The sequence below is a fragment of the Aphis gossypii genome, chromosome X, assembly GCF_020184175.1.
Source record: "Aphis gossypii isolate Hap1 chromosome X, ASM2018417v2, whole genome shotgun sequence".
Lineage (NCBI taxonomy): Eukaryota > Metazoa > Arthropoda > Insecta > Hemiptera > Aphididae > Aphis > Aphis gossypii.
The window spans coordinates 5711422-5734286 of NC_065533.1; the positions used below are offsets into that span (position 1 = coordinate 5711422).

The 22865-nt window shown below is 25.7% G+C and overlaps 1 protein-coding gene across 1 annotated transcript in view; it reads right to left on the reverse strand.

Annotated features, from left to right (window-relative positions):
• The window catches only part of LOC114126452 (uncharacterized), a 155283-nt gene that overhangs the window by 25875 nt on the left and 106543 nt on the right, over nt 1-22865 (reverse strand). The window contains 2 exon segments of the mRNA XM_050205558.1: nt 10957-11318; nt 17666-18007. Of these exon segments, the coding sequence (XP_050061515.1) occupies nt 10957-11318; nt 17666-18007 (704 nt within the window).

Genomic DNA, 22865 nt, shown 5'->3' on the forward strand with positions numbered 1-22865 from the left:
CTATAGCTGTAGAGTGTAGACCTATTAATAGTATAAGGTCTATGGGTTAACCACCCCCTCCCCCCGTTATTTCGCCACTGATTGATACTGTCAATTAAACTAGTTAAGTTCATGAGTTGATTAGAAAATTAATAGCCAAGTTAAGTTAAAAAGTTTAAAAAACATTTTTAACAAGTTAGTGTCCACTGTCCACCTTTGCTAAAGATAATAATTCCAAACAAAAAGAAAATAGAATACTTTCATTTTTACTTTTACAGAAATTGTTTAATATTACGATATTATGATGTACCTATTATCTGTATATAAATAACAATGTAACAAAAATACAATTCAATGAAAGTAATAATTATAAGGAATTTTTTGGTTTACTTTACTTTAACGAGATGCTTATATTGGCCACAACAGTGGTGAAACCAGGGGGGTGGACTCTGGGTTCGGACCCTCCTTAGCTTTTATAATTGTAAATTAATAAATAAAACACCACTTAGATTTTTTTTTTGTAAAATATCTATATTAGCACTTATTTAATATTTAAAATAATAATACTAATTAAAAATACCTATATTATTGTTAATAAAAACATATTATATTGTTTATATAAATTAAGATAGTTTATTTTGTTGGACTACTCCCATGAAAATTTTTGGTTGTACTACTGGGCCATAAAATAGGTATGTAATACATAGGTATCTATAATATAAAAATTTGTAAATGTAAAAAACGAATAATGGTACCAATTAATTATGTTGATTGTCAGTAAATTAATATTAAAATATAGAATGTGTCACCGTCAAGTTTGATTTATGAAATTATGAACCACCTATCAACTGTCTAACAGATATTGTGCTTGATACTGAAAGTAATTTTTTTATTTACTAAGAGCGTAATATATTTTTTTCATAGGTACCATAATTTTTTTTTCATAAAATACTAAATTAAACGATGTGTAAAATATTTTTTGAATTAAAAGTATATAAAGCTACTTATTCATATTATGAATAAAACATAATATACGATGTAACCATTGATGCTTATGACGTAATGTAATTATTATTTAATATTTTTGAAACAGCATCGAAGAACAAAATTAATATTATATTAAAAGTTCAAATATATAGAACAAGTATAAATTGAATGACATACAAAAGAAGTTCATTGAGTAAACTTTTCCTTTGCTATTAAAACTTATGTTCTTGAATTTAGAAAATAATAAACCATCAAAAATACTTTAAGCATGAAAGCAATTTTGTAATATGCAGGTGTCAACCATATTGTGAATATACTAAAATAAATACAACTTATATGGTACACAATATACATCATAATACATAAATATTACCCTAATGTTTTTGTAATGCATGTAAATTATACGTAATATCATTTTTGGTACAGATTAATGTTGTCCAACATAGTGTTTTATTTATTTATGGATTACCCATGAATTAACAGTATGATAATATTATTGTAATGTAATATATTTTTTTAAACTCGTATAATTGTATAATATGTTTGTCATGGTGACAATATTTAAAATGATTTTAAATTTTCTTATGAAAATAATATTTGTTTTATTCGATTTAAAGCTTCAAAAACGATGGCTATCGACTATTTACAATTGTTTACTTTATTTTCTCTCAATATCATCTAAATTAAATTCCTGTAATTCTATTTGTTGAGTCGACTTATGGTCCAAAAATTTGATATAATTGATCTGATTTTTTTTTTTATTCTCTACTGATCGTAATGGGGATATTACATAATATAATAGTAGGTATTTAATAATATGTTCAACTTGAGTTCCGATTATTAGACTAATTGTACCTAGCAGGTAAGTTTATAATTATGTCCAATTGTTTTATCTCTATTTAATATAATTTGATATTTTTAGAGTCGTAATTGATAGGTCATTTGTGGATTGTTCTTGTTAATCCACTAAACTTCTGGTATCATATTTTTTCAATGTTTATTTCATTCTAGTTGGCAGATCGTCATTGACTTGCATTTTTTATACTGTTTGAAAATATTTTTACTGAATTAATAATAATAAAAATATGCAATATATTCGAACACAATATATGTTTTATGGTTACGGTAATTGATCCATTTGTTCTATATTACCTACATAGAAATTTCTATATTGTATAGAAAAATATTTTTCATGAAACATCGAGTAGGTAGTTCCTTTGATGCAGCATAACTTGATTTCCTTGCAAGAGAAATATTTCGGGGAGCAAAGTTAAACTAAGGAATTCAAATTGAATAAAAGTAAAGTTATTAATAAAGTAATATTTGTTTTTATTTTTTTTTTATCTGATAACGGTGACCCACTTTTAAAATTAAAATGTTACCCATGGGTTTTGGCTGGAAGAAAAATAAAAGTCAAATCATTGATAATTTCGGTCTCGTTTGGAGGAGATTTTATGCATAAACGGAAAAGTTCAATTTCGTATGTGATATAGAAATATTATTATTTTATAATTTAAACCACAATACAGTTGTATTTATCTTTACCGCTAGTAAAGTATATACTTCGCCGTGGCCGCGCGCTGGTACTATATTATGAAAATACAATAAAAACACGTATATAATACGAACTCCGTTTTCCCGTCGCCATCACCGCAGAAACTCTAAAAACTTGTTCTTTATTTATTCACAGTCCGTCGACAAACATAATACACAACAAAGTTATATATACACTCACTATATACTACTACTACTACACGGGCGACGACGGAGGCGCAGTGTGCGTAGAGGGCTCGCCGCCGCGGCGGGGAGGGTGGGCAATGAATATACATATATGTTTTTCTCTGGTACTGCTATGCTGCTGCTGCTGCTGCTGCATAGTAGGTTTGTTTGTTCAGGCCCCCTCGTCTTTTGTTGTATACGTTTTTCGTTACCGCCTCTGAGTTTTCCCGTAGAAGTATTATTGTTATTACTATTATTATTTGTTTACACCAACCCGTAAAACTCGCCAAAAACTACACAGTATATTTCTACTGCCGCTGTTGATTCGTTCGTTAAAAATGTTCGTATTTGTCTTAATATTATACAAAGTTTGAAAGCTTACTGTAATGCACACACGCTCCCGTATACACGCGATACACATTATATAGGTAGGTGCATATCACACATTTATACACACGTCCACACTCGCGCCGGATGTTTGCTCGCGCGTACGCCTTACTTATACTTACTTGTGCGCAATACTTTATGTTTTCTCGAATGCTTACTTTTTGCTTAGGCAACAGACAACTTTACATTTACCCGTTCGGCGTGCCACGCCAGCGAAAAACGTGTTTGTTTTAAGCGGTGATCATCATCCGACGAATATATACGTATACTCGGCCGCGGCGCGTTTATCGCGTGTTTATTCGGATTTTTAGATCGTCTCGTGGACCGACCGACTCTGCAAACATCATATTTATTTTATTTTATTTTTATTTTTTGTTTTGCTATCATTGTGTCTTGAACAGTATACTCACGAACCGCAACGATTCATTCTAGTTTACACAGCGCGTATACACTGCTGCAACGTCTTTATCGGTATAATATTGTGTGTACAACGCGTATTTCTGTGTTTACAATAATTCTTACAGCATCAATATTATCTGCACTCGCCGAAGACATGTTTAATTCTTGGTTTATAATTTTTATCGGGTTTTCGTATAAACCTTTTTGGTGGTTTACGTTAAGCGGCAGAATGAATTTCTTTTGAGGCTATTTTTCAACGTGTTTATGTTTACATATCTAATTCCTTTGATGAATACGCGTACATGATACATCTGAACTTGTTGCCGCCATAAAGCTACACGATTTAACGTTGTAACGCCGAATTTAATTTTTATTTTTACTATAAAATCCATACGTACTTATATTTTTGGTATAAGTTATTGATTGCAGACCTTTATTATTTGGAGTGTAAACTTTAAAACATTATATATTATGTGAATCAAAAATAGACGCGAATACATTTAGTGAAATTAAATGTTTTTACGAATATTTCCCTTTGATACTTATAATTGGCAAAAGTCATTTAATTACTTAAAACCAAAACTATACACGTATTTTATCTGGATAATAATCTTGAAAGATATATTTTTATGATTTTTGATTAAATGATTAATAGTACCTTCTGTACCTTTCTAAACATTAATATAAATATATATATACATTATACATACATATATATAATATACATGTATCTTAAGTTACATTATTGTTTAGGAAGGCACACCACTTAATCATTTAATTAAAAATCATGGGTATATCAGTGTACCTAGGTGGATTTTGTTGAGAGTTGTGCGATGATGATGTATTACATTGATGTGTATATTTTTGAAAGTGTACGGTTGTGACGATCGCCACTAAACAACATCCGGCAATCCTGCACGTACTTCTTTCGAACACTCATCTATAGATTTTATATTTTCTTTTTGTTCATAATCCATACCGGATTTATTATATCCGTGTTTATTTAATAAACTTCGTAATCCCAATCGTTATAAATATTATTATATTTTATTTTGTCAATAATCAATATTAACATAAGTACTTACTGTAGTTATTACATCTTGGTCAGTAGAATACACACAATACATCATTAATGTATTGAGAGGAAGAGGGTAAATGGGAAAAACCCAAACCTATATACCTAGTATGTATAGACGCCTATAACATTTATAATGCTCCCCTTCAAAAAAAGGAAAAAGTTCTTTTTAATTATTATTACTAATTTTTAACTTAATTTTTTCAATCGAACAACGTAATGAACATAAGACCTATAATACACGCATGTTATATAAGAAAACAGAAATGTCATTAGTGTATGCAAAAATAATTTTAGCTGAGACCCAAGTCTATCCAATTTAAAGACCTAGTTATATGACAATTTTAAAAGTTAAAATGCAAAAAAATAAACAGCAAAAATAAAAATTGCGAAATGTTTTAAACTTTAAACAGTAAAAGTAATAAATTAACGATTTTTTTCAAAATAATATACTTTTTTTAAGATTAAATTTCAGAATTGCAGACACTTTAACGTTAAAGATAACAATAACAACAATATAATAATAATACAGGAACAATAAATTATAGACAATAACACAATATCCCATATGTTTTCTAGTTCATCCCTATTTCTGTAGTCAACAATAAAAATAACATACGTATAATATATACAAAAAAAAATTATCACATTATTTAAATTTTATATGATACATTAAGGACAATATTATAATCCATTATATTTTTAGTTAGCCCCTATTTGCATAGTCAATGATAAAAATAATACACACGTACATTGTATATATATTTTTATTTTTATTTTTTTAACTTTAATTGAATTCCATAATTATAAAATTTTAACATACGATATAAAATATAAAGCATATGTGTAATATGTATAATATATTTATGTTTATATAATATAATGATTTGGGTATGACTTGTTGAATACTGATTATGAAATTCGAGACCCAAAAGTACAAAATAACATGACATTTTGATTAGGTAACAGAACACACGTTATTTTTTTACAATAATTATATTACATTATTACATATCTACGAAAATAATTTTCTACTTTTCACTGTTTATTTTTCTCAATTTTAACTTTTTATGCAATTATATAATATTATCGTCTATATTGTCATGATATTTAGGTGTAACGATCGCAACTATAGTATTGCATTGTATTGCTTTATCATCATCGTGTGAATATATATCATCACTGACAAGTCATGGGGAGTTGGGCGATTAGATCTTGTGTATGGTAAACATTAAACAATATAAACTATTTAGAGTTTAGCTGTGTCTATCAATTTCATATGTATGACTACTTTGTATATTGTACATATATGTAAGTTATGCGGATTAGCTATAATTAAATAACTACATTTTTTGTTTACGAATATGAACAACAATTTTATGTCCACTTTTTTTCTAAAAAGCATTATTTCAAAACATTTCTTAGGATCGTTGGCATCTCTTGAATACTCTTTCTGCAATATTTTTCACAGAAATAATACTAAATATCAAAATGCGTAAATATTTTGAAATCATTGATCATAGTTGGAGCTGATAACAACAGCGACGGTAAATGTTTACGGTGACAGCAACACAACATATTTGTGTTTTGAAATGACTATACTCTACCTATCCCTGTTCCGACGTCACAGTTATAACAATGATTGATAATAAATTGCCGAATATATTATTTAATACAGAGAATTTAGAAAGTTTATTATTTATTTTAAGTTGCGGCTATGTTTGATTCAAAATCTAAAATGATATAGTACATAATCACTCAAAGCTAAGTTGAATGGAGTTGATTTGATAAATCAATTTAGCATTCCATTCAAATATTCATTGTAAAAACGAAATGTTTTCAAGTTTTATCATAATATACCGAAAACGATTATATTATATTAAAACTTAGAACTAATAATTTCAAATATTATCATTGGTTTAAATAATTTTTATGGGTGTAATATTATAGTAATTTATTATGTTATTCAGGTAGTATAGTCAAACCTACTTTTAGTTTGTATATATTTGGAAAACAATAATAGTGTTATGATGAATTAAATTAAACTATTCATTTATTTAATTCAAAAATAATGTGTTAAATTCAAGTACAACTGTAACTGATAAGACTAAATGACATCGATGCACCTCAATTGGGAAAGTGTGTACAACTTATAAGTGTGGAAAATATTAACTTATTAAACAACTCAATAAGACAAACACATGTGCATTGTCCATCTTAAGTCACATTTAGCTGTTAGAAATAATAGAATAAAAATTAAAGAAAAAATACTTTTTTCAGTACAGTTATATTATTTTATAGTCTGGAAAATTTGTTAACAGATAAACTCATCTAGATAATTTAAAACTTTAAAAATCAACTTTAAAGTGTCATAATTGGACGGCTTCTTTACTAATTTTTTTTTGTGTGTACTCATGCTATTGTCTCTTATCATATATACTTAATATGTCATCTGATATAGATTGTATACTTCGACTTAAAATAAAAAAAAAAAAGATAATTTAAATCATAAATATTCTTGTTCCATCGATTAATATTATGAAATAATATGTTACCATTAGGTATTTTACGTAGGTTATTATTGCATTAATGAAACATGTTGTTAGTGTCCAAAATTTTTTTTTCCTAATGGTTAAATAATTACATTATGAAATACAATTTTCTGATTTACTAAGTTGTTATAAATTTTGTAATACTGAACATACATTTCATAATTTAAAATGTCTAATATATATTGTCTATGTGATTTTTTTATCCCTTTTCTTAAACAAATGATTATAGATAAAATAAAACTCCATTGTTATGAAATCAAACACTTCTTGAATATCTCAGTCTAAAATAAAATAAATTCACATATTTTTATTACTTAAAATAATGAATTTTACATTATGTGTATACGGAAAAACTCATTAATATTTACTCATCCAATGCATTATACCATCTGTCTGAATAAACAGTTATGTTTATTCAAATATGGTTGAATTGATATTTGGTGGCATATTTACACAATCATGTGAGTCGTCATTTGATTAACGTATAATATAAGTAATTATATTAGTTAGAATACAAATGTCAAGGTATTCATTAAACAAATCTGTTATGTATTTTCTTATAAAATATATAAGTATATGATATATATACGAATATTATACATTTAAAAATGATTCATTTCATAAGTAACTGTTGTTTCATAAGTAGCTATCTAAAAAATTAATTTAAAAGTTTTAAAACATTTTATTCTTTGTAATGCGAAGTAAAGTAATTCCCGTGATGTGGTAAATCATTTACAACGACCTATAGGGCCTATATATTTTATTACCAACTTAACCATAATTTCCTAATGTACCTCCGGTCCATAAACGGAAATCGAGTAAACCTATTGGCGAGGGTTAACAATTAAAATAAAAATTCTAAAAACGTATTAGTCGTATATTCAAAATTAATTTTTTCCTAACTTACCTAAACACTATCACCAAAATTTGTAAATGAATTTGTACATAAAAACGTACTCAATTTTCATTTTAAATACTTACCTAAAGCTTGAAAATATAATATTTTAAATTTAAATTTAATATTTCTTGCAGAATATAAGATTATAACTTCAAAAAATTAATTTTATATTTACTTGAATTTTTAGTATATGTACTTAAGTTTGTCTTAAAATGTAATATTATATATATATATAAAAAAAAATTACCACTTAAATGTTTAAGTTGACATTACTATGGGTCCTTTACATATGTGGACCACGGGGAAGAGGTCCCACTACCATCACTTATACGGGCTTGCCATTGTTTTAAAATACTACTCTTAAACTTGAATCACTTTACACTTATCTCGTTTCTGTTTTCATAGTGTTTTACCTAATAGTTACATTTAAAATATTTTATCAAGTGTATATAATTACTATACAGCGACTTGTAAAGGTTAACCATAAAACTGTTGATGTGTAAACATAATGAGTTTACTCATCAACAATTTACCTGATATTATATTGTATCAACGAGAGCAATATTAATTAATGCCTGTTAGTTAAATAAAGATGTATACTTATAAACTTTTTGATATTTCTCAAATAAAATAAAGTTTTTAATGAATAACAAATGTTATTCATTTTATAGTCAAATACGCGTAATACGATTCATTTGGTACAATTGTTATTAAATAATTATTTATATCAGTACTCACTGTTCAGTATATTATGCTGTTATATATATTTTTTTTCAATATGACAAATGATTTTTTTAAATATGTTTTAGAAAATTGATAGCTATATTTTATCATTTATAAATAAAATCGAAATAATAGTCATTGTTGTCAAACTGCATAGTATTGTGTCAGAGAGGCAAACTGTTAATTTTTAGAACAAATACAAATATCGGCGATGATGCTGAAATACATTAATTGATGAATTAACTGAGTTATAGTGGTCCGCTATTGTTTTTGATCATTATTCATTAGCTAGAACTGTGTGTTTGTAATAGAACGATAATAATAATAGTAATTTTAGATATGGAAATGGTTGTATTGGGTAAATATTCTGTATTCTGTAACAATTGATAAAATAAAATATGTCATATAATATTAATTTGTAAATAGTACATGGACATTTATATACATTTCTATTTTTTTTTATTTTTCTATGTAAAATGATAAAGGATAAATTACTTTGGGATAAGATTAAAAAAAAAAATAGTATAATTTCTTGAATTTCCATAATAATTATGGGAAAATAATTATTATTTTAGAAGTAATATATTTCAATGGTTTTACGATCTATTTATTGCATTGGGGTAGGCAATTCAGAATAGCCGTAGGGATTGATGCAATATATAGTACCTATTTTATAATAAAAACAATTTCGATCAAAAACTGTAGAATTTTCTGTGGATTATACGTCTACATGTATGTATATTATTAAAAATTATTAATGAATTTCCATATTTGAAATTTTTTAATAAGTGTATAACAAAAAGTATACAAATTTTATTGTACCTATATCATTTCAACTGATGATCGATTTTATCATACATTGATAATTGTTTCAATTTAATATATTTAAAACCTACCAATGGGAAAAATAACAAAAACGGCAGTTTGTTAAATTGTAAGTAAATCCATCATTCACTTTATCAGTCTTTTTGTCGATTACCGGAATACTATAACTAAATGATAATGTTATATTTATTGAAAAAATTTAAAATTTAAATAAAAAATATTGCTACCGGAACTGTAAATATCATGTTCTGATTTTGTGAACAATGGTAATAATGCCAAATACAAAAATTTAAATAATACAAATGATTTTGGTGTGATAAATTTTATTTGACATTATATTAAAATAATTTTTAAGAAGATTTTTTAAGATTGTTAAGTATTATTATTACTTTTTAGTGTATTAAATCGTATTTTTTAAATTAATTTTTCTTGTTTTCAGGGCATTAAAATCCACGCTCTATCATATCTAATAAATGTATTTCATCTTTAATTTATTTAAACATATTTTTTTTAGTATGCATTCAAATATATTAGGTGTATCTTCAATAATTATTTAGCAAAAATGAATATAGGTAAGCTATTATTACATAAATATATAATGAACTTATACTATAATAAACTTGAAAATTACATTTTTATGTTAAAATACATATTAAGGTAATATTCCATTAATTCACTAAATAAAAATATCTATACAGAACTTTTAGTATATTATATAATTCTTTGAAATACGGTATAGTAAGACCAAGTTAATATACAATTTTTAAAAATAAAGAACAACAATAAATAATACGGCCTTATGTTTTGTTTGACCAAGACATTGTTGTTTTGAGGAGAGTTGATTTTTATTGAAAAAATACGGCTTGCCATTAAATTTAAAAAAATATAAATATTATTCCATGATATTATTGTAATGGACACATTACACAATTAACTTTATTTTAAAAACATATTATATGATATTTAAGCGTTGTCATTGCATAATATAGTATTATATACTTTGCGACGTATTTTTTCACCAAGACGATTATAATAATTATGGGTTTTGTGTGAAAAATATAATATCGAACGTGAAAAAATATGTTTTAGATTCAATAATTGTTGTAGAAATACAACGTATAATTATCAGTATAGCATATTTTATACTTTCTATAACGATATTCATTCGCACAAGTGACACATTTCAATTTTAAACGGTGTTAGCGGTTTAGGTATTGTCACTGACATAATTATCATTAAAAAATTTAGTAGTGATGGTTCTATTTTAGTTTAGTATACCTATCATATTATTAAATATAGGTATATATTATACATCAAACGTTATTGATTAAGTCTATGATTCATTTCATTCGGGTATAATTCGTTAAATTGTACTTATATAATCGCAATAGTAATACATATATTTTACTTACTTGTTGTGTTTTCACTATTCCGGATATTGTGATTTTTGAATTCGCAGACGTACCACTTCGTTGTTCTCCCAATAAGACCATCAGGGACGATGCATCCAACGTATGAGTGAAATTTGTCGACTGACTAATGTTGAAGCGTTGATTATTTTTTAATAGATACCATTCGATTGTAGCCAATGGTCGAGATCCTTTCGAACGACACTCGGCTTGATACAACCGATCGGCTCTTATTGTATATTTGTTGGGACTAACTGTGTCATCTGACGGGAAAACTTCATTTTTTTCATTCTTATGGGTTTCATTACTTTTCAAATGGTTTGCGTATTCTTTTATTGATATGATTTGTACTTCGGTGGGTATCACTAAAAAAAAAAAAAAAAATAAGTTAATTAATATTATAATATCTGAATGAACATCATGCTATGATTAGTGCACCTTTATTCAGCCATTATTTTGTAAAATATTATGTACTTATTGTACTGCACTAGTACGTAGTATTTTCTTTAAAAAAAAAGAAAGGGGGCTCTCTGGCTCTGACTCAACACTTCCATAATGCCATATAAATATTACTATCTCAACATTAATTGTATTATTTACTTTATTATTAATTTAAAAATTAACATTTTAATTTTATTCTTCAGTTAAAAAGTATTTTATTAAATTGTATGAATACTATAATAATATAATATGTGAATTTGGTTAGAGCTATAATGTTTGAAAATTTTTTTTTTTAACACTTAACTGTTACTTACCTACATTATTATAGCTTACTCACCCATATGATATTGATATTATAATGTATAATATTAAATGTACTTATAAAAAATTTCCGGTCTAATTATTGGTACTTTTAATAATTTAGTAATATATAAAACTATAAATCAATTACTGTAGCTATAATTTGTATTTAAATACACAACTAATGTACTTTTATTATTTATTAAATTATATAAATATATGAACCTTTCAGTCACTAGAATATCTAGAACTCCAAAATAACAGTTATTATTTATGGATATGCTATATGATGGTTCATTCTAAAATTAAACACTTTAAATTCTTACTTCACATTTCGTATTGTACCTATACTTAATATTTTATTTTTGTATCGATATAGTTAAATAAATATATATTAAAAAAATGTTAAGAATTTTTTGTAAAAATTATTGTATGCCGAAATGTTCAACTATTACGATTAATAAAACCAGTAACTTATAAAGTGTTTTTATATCTCGTAAAGCTACACGAAGGGAAAAGTTAATATAGAACATTTTTCAAAACATAAATGGTTAATATTTTTATACACTTTCATCTTTTACCACAAGATAAAGAAAATTTCTGGTATATCTATGTTTACTTTTTGAATCATATATATGTTTATAACTTATATAACTTTGTACAACAAAGCTGAATTACAAGGGTTCAAACATTTCAAACTACCCTGAAATTTTTAGTTCAATATATATAATATGTATATTAAAATATTTGATTTTTAAACGTATCTCTACATAAAAACTGATTTAAATATTTTGTGGGATATAGAAAATATAATATAAACCAACATAAACTTCACTCACTTCATTGATCAGTACTTTCGGATTCAGAGAAAAAGTATTGTATAAGTACGAATTATAAAATAATATTACAGTGTTATTATAATATAATTTAATTTTTACCTACCGCTTAATAATTAATAAAAAAAAATATATGTTGAAGTTTACATAAGCAAAATAATAAAAATTTAAAACTATAAAATATACCCATGTAAAAAAATATTTAAAAAAGTATTTCTTGTTGTAACTAAAAGGAATGAAAACGTATGGTATTTATTTATATTTTATATGAAAAAATTGATGTTTGTATTAAAAAAAAAGACATTCGGAATGGTGAAAATGTGAGGCGCATCAGCAAGTATGAAAGTTTACGCATGCATCTACATGGATTCGATATTTCGTTCCCTAATATTAAACGCATAATTTAGAATTTTTGTATTCATCTCGATGACTATTCAATACAATAATACAATATATGATAAATATAATATTTTATGTATTATATACTGTGATCAAACTAAATATATCTACATGGTTCTATTAAGTCGAAATTCGAACGTATTTATTTTGGCATTTGATAATTTCTATAACAAAATAATTCACAAATTTTAGATTCTGAGCAGCATAGTTGTATTTATATTAAGAGGAAATAAAGTGATCCCTCGTTGGCCTTTTTAATATATATATATATAAATTATTTTACCGTTTATTTATCGTCATAAAATAACAGTGTTATATTATATCTATGAACATAACATTATAACAAATCGACATTAAAAAAATAAATAAATAAACTTTCATTAACAGAAAGAAAATAAAAGTTTGTTGATTGATTTATAAAAAAAAAAACCTAATAAATCGGCATGCTTGACAATAAAATGTTATCATTTTCAAATAATTAAAAGTCAATATTATGTAATTTTAATACATAATAAAAATTATCAGTCACTGGAATGCACACCCAACTATAATATTCCTTGTTTATATGATTTATTGGCGAATGTACATTGGCATATAATCAATAATTATTAATGTTATATATTGTCTAATCAAATGGAATGTGCTAAAATATTCAAATTTACATTACTAAAACGGTAAATACATTTGAATAACATGTAATAAATACTGAGTTCAATATGAAAATTACTTAATGTATGAAATCAAATAGTATTAGGATATGAAATTAATTGAATGAAAATTAGAAAATAAAATCATGATAAATAAATATTATAGCGATATACCTCTAGAAGTGTATATTATAAATGAAATGTACAATATTGTAATGTAATATCATTGAGATACAAAAATAGGTTGTCAAATAAGTTGTGTTTTTCAAATAGGTATGACGGATATGCAAGAAAACTATTCTTTACAAAATATATTTATCAAAAAACTGTAAACAACTCCCATATTTTCAAAAATTTTGAATTTGAGGTTAAAAATGGTTAAATCGTTAAACATTATAATATGTGAATTGTTCACCATCAACAAAACGTCTGAATAGAACTTTATAAAAAGTTAAATAGTATGGCGGGACTCGAAAAAGTCTTCATTCTAGCTATTTTACTAGTACTTACTTAGTATTATTTTGTTCAAGTATAATAGTCATTTTCCCTATTTAATAAATAAGTGAAGTAGAGTATTTAAAGTAACTTAAATATAAATGAACGTTTTTATTAACTGTTGGTCATAGATAAAGATAATATATAAAAACCCAAGTTTTTTCGTGTATTGTTTGATATTATGACATTATGACAAAACAGGTCATCTACACGAATAACATTTTTTTAGTTAAATTAATTCGAATTAATGAATGAATTAAAACAATTTTTTTATCTCGCAGAACTAAGTTGTGAGATTCTGTAAAAATTAAATTCTGAAAATTCAAAATATATTAATTGTAAATGAGTGCTAATGACATTATAAATTATTAGGACAAACTCTACAAAACACTTTCGATAATAGCTTACCTACGTGATTACCTATATTACTCTTGAAAATTATTCTTTTATTAGGATTGATTTTTGAAGTTTAGATATAATATATTTTCGACATATACTAAAACTTAGTGTAAAGATTTTTTTAACTATAGTAAAAGTAAATGAAAGTTTATATTTAAACAGGATGCAATATCATCTACAATTTTAAAGTGATCAACTATTGAAATTAAATATTTATTATTTTAGTCAACTTTTTAATTTAATTTGTTGATAAATAAATGATATTTTAAGTTCACATTTTACAAAAAAAGCAAAATTTTCGTTTCAAAGCTTTAAAAATGTTTTAAAAATACAAATAGAAAATAATCGAATTTTTAAAGTGTCTTAGTTTTACTAATTATAATTCATAATATAGTTATTTTCAATTAATAATTATTTTATAACAGTACTGCACAAGAAAGAAACTCCCGAATGATAACAGACTCAGAATAATATAATAAACTATTAGATATACATGTTAAATATATAAGTTTAATTTTTTTTTTTACATTATATTTATGTTTTTCCTTTGTGACAAAAAATATTCAAATTTACTCGTACAGTTCCAAATTATATTGTTTTAAAAGTATAACAGAAAATGTCAACATATTTGTTTTTATAAAATCTAAAACTTTTTTGCTAAGTTATAATGGAGAGGCCTTTTCTTGGCGTACTGTATATAGTCTTGTAAATTAGCATTTTTTAATCACCAAACAATTGTTTTGCAGACTTATTCAAATTAATTTGTTCTTTAATCATATGATAACTTAATGTAGGATTCTCTTTTACTTAACAAATTTTAAAACTTTCTTCCGTATTAATTTTAGAATATTTTTGGCCACATTATACATATTTGTTAACCAAATTAACTAATTCACTTTTCTTGTAACTACATTTTACTCAACTATGTGTGGTTTTTAATTGCCATCTGGTATAATTTAATAGTAAGTATTATAATTTGGCAAGAATACCGATTATCTACGGCGTAGAGTGAAACGATAACACATTGTTCAGAAAATGTACGTCTCAATTCAAATCAATTATAATAATATAACACGTGTATGTATATGCAGATAGTATATGATAATTTAATGATTGTCTAACTATCAAATTAAATTGGAGGAATCGGAGGAGTAGTTATGTAAGTGGTAAAACTGTATGATGAGGTTTTATGTACGTTAAGTGAAGGTAAAAAAAAAACTTAATTGACGTTTTCATTTTATGTTTTAAACCCCTTGTCTTAAAATGCATAAGATCATTAATTTGTTTTGATATTTTTAAATTAAATATTAATATAAACATAAATTAATTTGATATGAATTCTATCGGTTTTAATTTATTAAAAAATAGCGCCTACGGATTATTTAACTACTTGTATAATTTAAATAAATGTTGTTAATATTTTTCTTTAGGAAAAAGTGTATGATTGCCGCCGAATTAGGACAAAATGTACTTCATATAGGTATGGCGTAACATATATTATTTAAAATGAATAAAAATTATTATTTTGATGTTATTAACAAGAAATACTAATACAGACAGAAGTCACATAGTTATTATTTTATTTTTATTACTTTTAGTTCTAAATAAATGTTACGAAAAAATATGTATAATTTGATTGAATAATTATAACTAAATTGTTTTATTTTTTTATGACCTCACGTGTTTTTTGTTTGTCATTTAAAACTTGTAATAAATATTCAGTTTCACTTCGCTTACATGAAAAAATCATATTTTTGATTGCTCACTCTCGAAAATTGGATTTTTAATAATTTAAATTATAATTTTTATTTGTATTTATAATTCTGGAGCTTAGAATATTTTAAATAAAATTATTACGCGATTAAAATTAAATTTTACTTAAGTTCTAAAAGTGTTTAGTTAGTAGTATCATTTTACCCAGCCTTCCAATTTGATTTTATACGTGGTATACGTCTTTGGTAAAATGTCTTTTTAACTTCCCAGATTTATTTTCGACCCTAAATAGCCTAAACAACTTTATATAATATATTAATATATATTTTATATGACTATGTCACACTAAACGATATTTCTGTAGAAATATGGGTAAAATTCGCAAAGAATATCTTTGACTATGACAATAATGTTCCGGCCTGTAATTGGGTAACTATATTACACAAAAATCGTGCATACGCGGGTCAGTTATATGTGCATAAAAAATTTTTAATGATTTTTCAATAATATTATTAAAATATGCCTCTCCTTTTATTCATGGGCGCGTTGCTTTTTGTACATCGCACCATCTTATTGTTATGTAATTCTATGGACCACGAATAGTCGAAAATTAGACGGTGACGAAAAGCGTCTACTGACGTCGAGTCTATCACACAAAATTGTTTTCTTCGATGGAACAAATAACTTTTTTGTTTTATGACAACGATTGAAAGTCTTAAGACTACCAGTTCTATTGTATTTCAGATTACTATACCCCAAAACTATTACCTATCAAGCGCAACTGTAGCCATAGTTTCTGTTTAATTGTTGAATGTTATTTATATATCATCATAACGTAGGTATACCTAATAGTTAGTGGGTGCTGCAGATATTGTCTTCGCTATTGTTCAACTGTATAATGATAATGTCCGTGTTTAGAATCATATTTCTAGAGATGTCTGATATTGTTATATATTATTACAATTGTGTTCATTTATATTTAACTAATTATTTTTAATCGCATTAAACGCTTGTTAAATGTACACGTTTAGTCGATAAGTGCAATGCATTTTACCCGCTTTATAAAAATATATTTGTGCCTGAAATATAGCATACAATAATTATAATTTAAATAACAGTAGTTATCTATTATTTAACGGCGTTACAATAACGTAAATTATTTTTCAGCCGCCGTCGGTATTATAATATTTATAATATACCTAACTAATAAAAACCGAGTAAATATATATATATAGTGAACTTCAAATGTCTTCAAAGGATACATTTGTTGATGTACAAAGGTTTAGATACTGCATAGTCTAGTACAACATTAAACTTCCTGTGCTTTTGGCAAACAGTTACCTGCAGAACTATATATATATATATGCGATAAGCGGATAACATTGGTTGGCCTATACGGTTACGCGACACAGGTTCAACGGGCCAGGAAAATGCAATGCACACATATAACGATATTACTATCGTCGTTTTTGATTTACTTACGGTTCAGACGGATAAACGTGTGTTCGGTAGTGGCTGGCGGCGGCAAATTTACAGCGATCGCCGGAGGACGGGAAACCCCACCGGACACGGGATGTAGAATGCTGTTGCTCGCCTGACAAGTCAATCGAGTCGTGCCCAATGTTTGTTGTCGCTGGCTCATTATCGGATGCCACCTGGTTAAGTTAGTCAATACCAAACGGTTAACAGTAACACCGGCCGAGGTGACACTGTTGTTCGGCTTTCTGCGGTACCCGCGACTGTGGTCATCGTCATTTACTAGTTGATACGCAGACTGCAATACTGTATTTTCGTGGTACCACGTCAATCGAGGTCTCGGCCACCCTACAAAAATAAATAAATAAATAAATAAAAATAAATAAAAATTAGCGCAATATGATACGTTTATTATACTGAATCAATAATTTCGAGAAAATTTTTTTAATTAATTTAAAAGTACACTTAGATATTATAATAATTATGATCATAAGAAAAAAATTAAAACCATGTAATTCCTTCGTATTGTATCGTTATACTCTCAAATAACAGAATGTGAAATTTATAATAATCATAAAATATCTTCAAACGTAGGTGTATAATATATTTTAAAAAAGTTATAAAACTTCATTGTACGTGTTAAAATCTGAATAGGTAGCTAAAATTATAAAATATTAAAAAAAAAACTAATGATTTTAAGATTATATAATATATTTAGTATGTACGCAAGAACAAAAGTTCTATTAAAATGTAAAACTTTAGTAAATTGTGTTAAAAAGTAATAGAAAAACTTTAAAAAAAGGAAATAAAATAATAGTATTTAATTTATATTTTATTAAATATTAAAATGTATTTATTAAGAGGCTACATTGTGGTCGATATCCTGACTAGTATACAATCTAGTTTATACTTACATAGGTACCTAATAAATAACAAGACTATCTTATTTTAATTAATTTCAATGATGCTCATTGGTGCATCTAGACGGAACAAAGTGCCAATTATAGCTTGAACTAAAAAAAAAAAATGCCAAGGTCTAAAAAAAAAATAAAAAAATAGAGCTTACATAATAGCATACAATGTTATAGATTATTTTATTAAAATATATTACGAATATATTTTTGATTTTTAGAATAACTGCAATTAAGTGAAATTATGTAAGAAAAAATTGTTGTAAGTGTTTGAAAATAAATAAATTGTATTAATTTAGAAAGATTTATTCAAATAAAATTATGTAGTAAGTTTTAAATTTAAAATAACATATAGTATACTTAGTTTAGCTAACCTAAAAATTTCCCATTAAAATAATTAATTGTGTCCTTTTAATTTATTTACATTTTTTTTTAAGTATTATGTTAACTAAAAATAGTAAAAGTATTTGCTGAACATACACTATATAGTTTATAATATATTATAATAAATGTTTTTGATATTAATAGAATATGGCACTATACATTTTTTTTAACTTAGTAATATTTTAAAGTTAAACGTTTGAGTTCAAATTTACTAAGTGGTTATTGGCTTATTACTTTTTATTATATACATTTTACTTATATAAATTATAAATAAAATTATTAAAATAATAATAAAATAAACTTAGTTATAATTTTAGGATGCAAAGCGACAAAACTTTCTAGATAAAGCTGGTAACTTAAAAAAAGAATTTAACAATCTAACATAAAAAATTACGAATAATTAGTAATTAATTTATTATATTATAATGACTCATTTTAAAATTTATGATTATACAAAAGAACAAAATAAGGTATTAAGTTTATAAATACACTACATATAATAAGGGGCACAAAATTAAATATTAAAACTAAATGTGACTCGAAACAAAGAGTAGGTATATACTATTTTAATCAAAGTCATATTAAGTAAATTGTTTGAGTATACAAGGTGATTTTTTTATTTAACAACAATACTCATTATTTCAAAATCTATAAATGTTTTTTAAAATATATTTTTTTTCATGATTTTCAGTTGAAATAAAATAATATTTTTATCATTATAATTAATTTCTAGAGCGATAATATACATTTTTTATTTCATATTCTAAGATAGAATATTTTTCGGAATGTTTCGTTACAAAAAAATTGATTATCGGACGAGTAAAGTTATAACTTATAAGTATTTAAGGTCTAGGTAGTAGAAGATTATTTTCGTGGTATCACCATACCTGTTCAATCCGCTCACCTACTGAACAGCTCTATACTTTACTTTTATACTTAACACATAATTAGCTGTATGCTAATTGAGTCGCCTGAACGGAAAAAATATTATACTAATTGAGTCCTGGATACACACGAAACATATACTAATTGAGTTCGAGGATTATTTCGAGTAAAATATACAATCAACCGTCCAGACACAGCGGAAATTATACAGCGCAGCATTAAAATATAATATGTTATTGTCACACTTTTTCCGCACAGCTAACGTTGCGCGTGAAAAAGCTGCTCCGTCTGTGTCTAACATATACGTATGGGCATGAAGATGACTATGTGATATCTCTCAAATTATTTTTTACGCAATCAAACAAAATAACTCGATTTGAATATATTATACAATGTTTATCACAATAATTTATACCATCATAAAAAATATTATATTTTTATCAATACAGCACTAACTCCTAAGTCTGTAAAAATGGGAAGGAAAATGCTTTTTTTTAAAGTTTGACCGTTCTCGGTGGTATCAGCTAGTATTAAAACATAGACTCAATTAGTATTATACCTATAACATTTCAAGGGACTCAATTTGACGTACTTCATGTACGTCTCAATTTGTATATACGCTAAAACAACTCGGGATTCAATTGGTCATAAAAAGTTAATATTGGGACTCAGTTTATACTATGCAGACCATAAACTACTCGTCCAAATTCCAATTTTCAAGTACTGAAACACTCCGAAAAATATTATAATATTAAATATTTATGAAATTAAAAATGCATGACAACATATGTAAAAAAGTACAACCTTTAAAATATTATAACGATTAAAAATATAATATTTATTCAAATGTTGTTTTAATTTCAACTGAAAATTAAGTGAAAAATAACGTTTTCAAAAATATAAATATACTAGCTGACCCAGTGCACTTAGTTGCCCGTTAAAAATGCCAATTCTATCATATGATTCGAACTTTGATTAATTTGTTATTGAATATTTGGTTTAACGGTGTATAAAACTTAGATATTTTCATTGACCATTAATTTAAATCTAAAAAAATTGTACAGCACCACTTTAAAATGCTTTCTTATTGTACATTAAATTTGTGGTACGAATAAATCGTGTAAATTGCAAGTCTTGATCTATCATTGTTCAGGCTCTACGTTTATCAGTCAGTGAGTTAGTCAGGTTATATTATAGTCATTCCGCTTGGCGTTACCCGGGAGACTCTTATGATTATGTGAGCAGTATATTATCAGGTAGGAAATCCACCTATGGTGAAGTTTACAATTTCTAACCTTTAAGTTTCAAAGTTATATCAATTTTTTTTTTACTACAGTGGATAAGATACAATTATGTGTCATTTCGTGGTTTTTATAATATAATTGGTATAAAAACCTGACTTATTTTATTTTAATTTTTTTAACAGATTTTAACCCTTTAAAATCAAAATCAGGCGGTGCAGTGACACTTAAGAAGGTATTTGAAACAATTCTATGAAAAAAAATTGAAATAAAGTTAAATAGCGTCGTCACAAAATGGGTACATAAACATAAAAAAGGATTTTTAAATAATGAGTGTTTTCGATAAATTAATCACTCAGTATATATTTTTAATAAAGTAATAAATAACAAATAACATAAGTATATTTTATACTCTAATATTTACTTAAGTAATATTATAAGTATTGAGTAGTTTTAGAGATTCATATTTAAATGACTACTAAGTAAAAATATATAGTTTATTAATTTTATTTTCGCTTCATTGAAATGAATTCTCGCAAAAGTTTAACTGTATTATATAGATATAGCTTAGGTATTACATATTATGTAAATGTTAACTCAATTTGAACTAAATGTAGTTACAATATTATTAACGTTATGATACTTTAATCTTGCCCCGTCATTTTACGACACATATTTATTATTTCACTGCTATAACATAATGCGTGGTACACAAAAATTATAAGTCATAACACATTTCAATTGCTGTTGTAAAAGCCACTGTTGACGTGTAAAATTATTTTTTTATCAAAACCAAAAATGAAATAATAATAGGTAAAAACAAGCCCTCAAAATAAAATTAATTATGTATGTACCTACGCCATTTTTATGGATATGCATAGTAAATCTAAATAATTTGTCAATAATACAACACATAACCATTTGAATTTACGACAGTTTAATGTTTTTAAATATTCTAAGGTACCGAAGTATTGTCATTTATGCACAATGTATCACGAATAATATTATTAACTGCCCAACATTATTTTTTGCAGTAATGACAAGCCAAATGCAACATTGTTTGAACAGGGTCACGTCGTGTATAATGGAATAAATACGAGCATACGTGTAAACTACTCCGTACAAACAGATCAAATCCCAAACTAAGAGTTATCTACAGTGCTATTTTTGGTCAATAGGTGTAACTAGAGCCATGAACCTTTTACATCCACGAAAAGGCATCGTGTAAACTTCACAAGAAGTATTTTCAATACCCACCCAGCCATCTGCTATTTCGATAATATGAAACTCGTTTAATATTAATTAAGAATAAATTCCCAATATAATTATCGACTATATAGCCATTAGCCACTAGTTCTCATAGGTGAGGCGGGGCCTCGAGGAACGTTGGCGCATCAAGTACTTAATATATTAAATAGATAGGTACCTATTAGTGATACCTATTACTCCGCGATCCGAGTGCAACAAAAAAAGGTAGGGTACGATAGTCGGAAAGTAGAAGATTAATACCATAAAAAAAAATCTAGATAGAATATATTATAATAGTCATCGGTAGAAAATTGAGAAAAAATTACCGTGATGGTTTTCACACAAATGTCAAGTCTTTCGGCGGATTAAGCTATCAATAGCATTAATAATTAATCCAATAGTATCAAATAAAACTATAATATAAATTATAATACAGAAACGTATTATTATGGCGCAATATAGCATAAATTATCGAATTAGGCAATGAATGATTAAAAGCCCCTAACCGAAATACTCTATATTAATATATTATCATCT